The 1,450-nt window shown below is 47.5% G+C and overlaps 1 protein-coding gene across 1 annotated transcript in view; it reads right to left on the bottom strand.

Moving 5' to 3' along the window:
- Positions 1–248: 248 nt before the first annotated feature.
- The window catches only part of IL2RB (interleukin 2 receptor, beta), an 11,448-nt gene continuing 10,246 nt past the window's right edge, over positions 249–1,450 (bottom strand). Inside the window, exon 9 of the mRNA XM_010136964.1 lies at positions 249–1,076. Coding sequence (XP_010135266.1) covers positions 249–1,076 — 828 coding nt within the window. The remainder of the gene's footprint in view (positions 1,077–1,450) is intronic.

The following is a 1,450-nucleotide window of genomic DNA, read 5'->3' as shown; positions in this document are numbered from 1 at the left end:
TTCACTAACGCTTTACCTTGGGAACTAGTGCTACCCAAGTAGCCATCCACGAATTTACACCTTGTCTATCCTATCCCTTTTCTGGTTTTGCATCCTTCTAGAGTAACTGTGTTCTTCAGCCTCATTAAAGAACAGACCCAGTGGGTTTGATGCTGAAGTCACGTTCATGTCCTCAATAGAAAAGCTGTCCATCTAGCCTTCCCTGTAAATAAGGCCCTTCCCACTCCTGGGTTTCCTCCTGGCAGATACTAGACAGAACAATGGCTGTACTGGCTTTGGAGGTCTCTCAGTGAAAGGTAGGCACCAGTGTTTGTGACCTGGCTGGAGAAGGCTGTTCTGCACGGATCCTCATCCCGCCCTTGTCTTAGAGGTGGAGGCTGAGAGAAAGAAGAGGTAGCATGTGCTGTTGGTGTACAGGGGTCCATCAGAGGGCTTGCCTTCCCGTTCCCCTCCGTTACATCAATAGTATCCCTGTCATGCAGTTCCAGTGGGTCAGAAAAGTCAGTGTCTAGCTGGCACAGGGCCTCAGCAGGTTGTAAAGCTGCATTTTCCATCACTTTCTCATCCTGTTTCAGAACTGGTGTTGGTGAGATGCCTTCACTTGACTGGAGTGCCCCAGAAATAGCCATGGCCTGCTGGTTTTCACCTTCCGTCTCTTCCATGAATGAGCTATTTTGAAAGCCCTGGGTCGTCTTGATGCAGTGAAGGAAGTTGTGTGACAACACAGGCATGTCCTCTGCCAGTGTGCAGAGATCTGGGGAAGGGAGTGCATGGCAAGACTCACCATTCTTGCTGTCACTGCCCTCCTGGGTGAAAGGCTCATAGGTGAAGTAGACCTGACAGGGCTCAATCTCGAAGGAGTTGGGAAGATGAAAGAAGAAGTAGCCTTGGTTGGTGAAGCAGCTGGATACAGAGTGCCCACTGGTTTCTGAGGGAGGATCAGGAGTCAGGGTTCCCTTAGAAAGTAGAAACTGGGATTCCTGGTCATTTTTCTGCATCACCTCAAGCATGGAGATTTCTGGGGTTGTGCTGTTCACACAGTAGGAAGATGTGGAGAATGGGGAGGAGAGCCATTTCTGATGGGGAAGAAACACAAGAGAGACACTGTTACACCCAAAATATAACACTCAGTGAGGAACCAAGGGCTTTTTCTCCTGAGTGCCCACAGCATTCAAGTGACATTCCTCTGGTCCAAGCAAGAGTTGCCGGACGTGGATGGGAGGGAAATTCACATTCATGATGTCTCATTTGCAGTATTTTCAGAGAGAGCATATCTTTCTGTCACTTGGCAATCAAGAGATGATCTTGCAACCATATGTTTTGAGATTTCTGGAGGGGGGATTAAAGGATTAAAGTGAAAGGAAGAAAATAAATTATAAGACCATAAAATGAAGTGAAGGTGGAAACATGAAAAGCAGTACTGAGATGCATCTCATGCAATCTGTTCTTA

The sequence above is a fragment of the Buceros rhinoceros genome, unplaced genomic scaffold, assembly GCF_000710305.1.
Source record: "Buceros rhinoceros silvestris isolate BGI_N320 unplaced genomic scaffold, ASM71030v1 scaffold37545, whole genome shotgun sequence".
Classification (NCBI taxonomy): domain Eukaryota; kingdom Metazoa; phylum Chordata; class Aves; order Bucerotiformes; family Bucerotidae; genus Buceros; species Buceros rhinoceros.
This window is presented reverse-complemented; position numbering and strand designations above follow the sequence as displayed.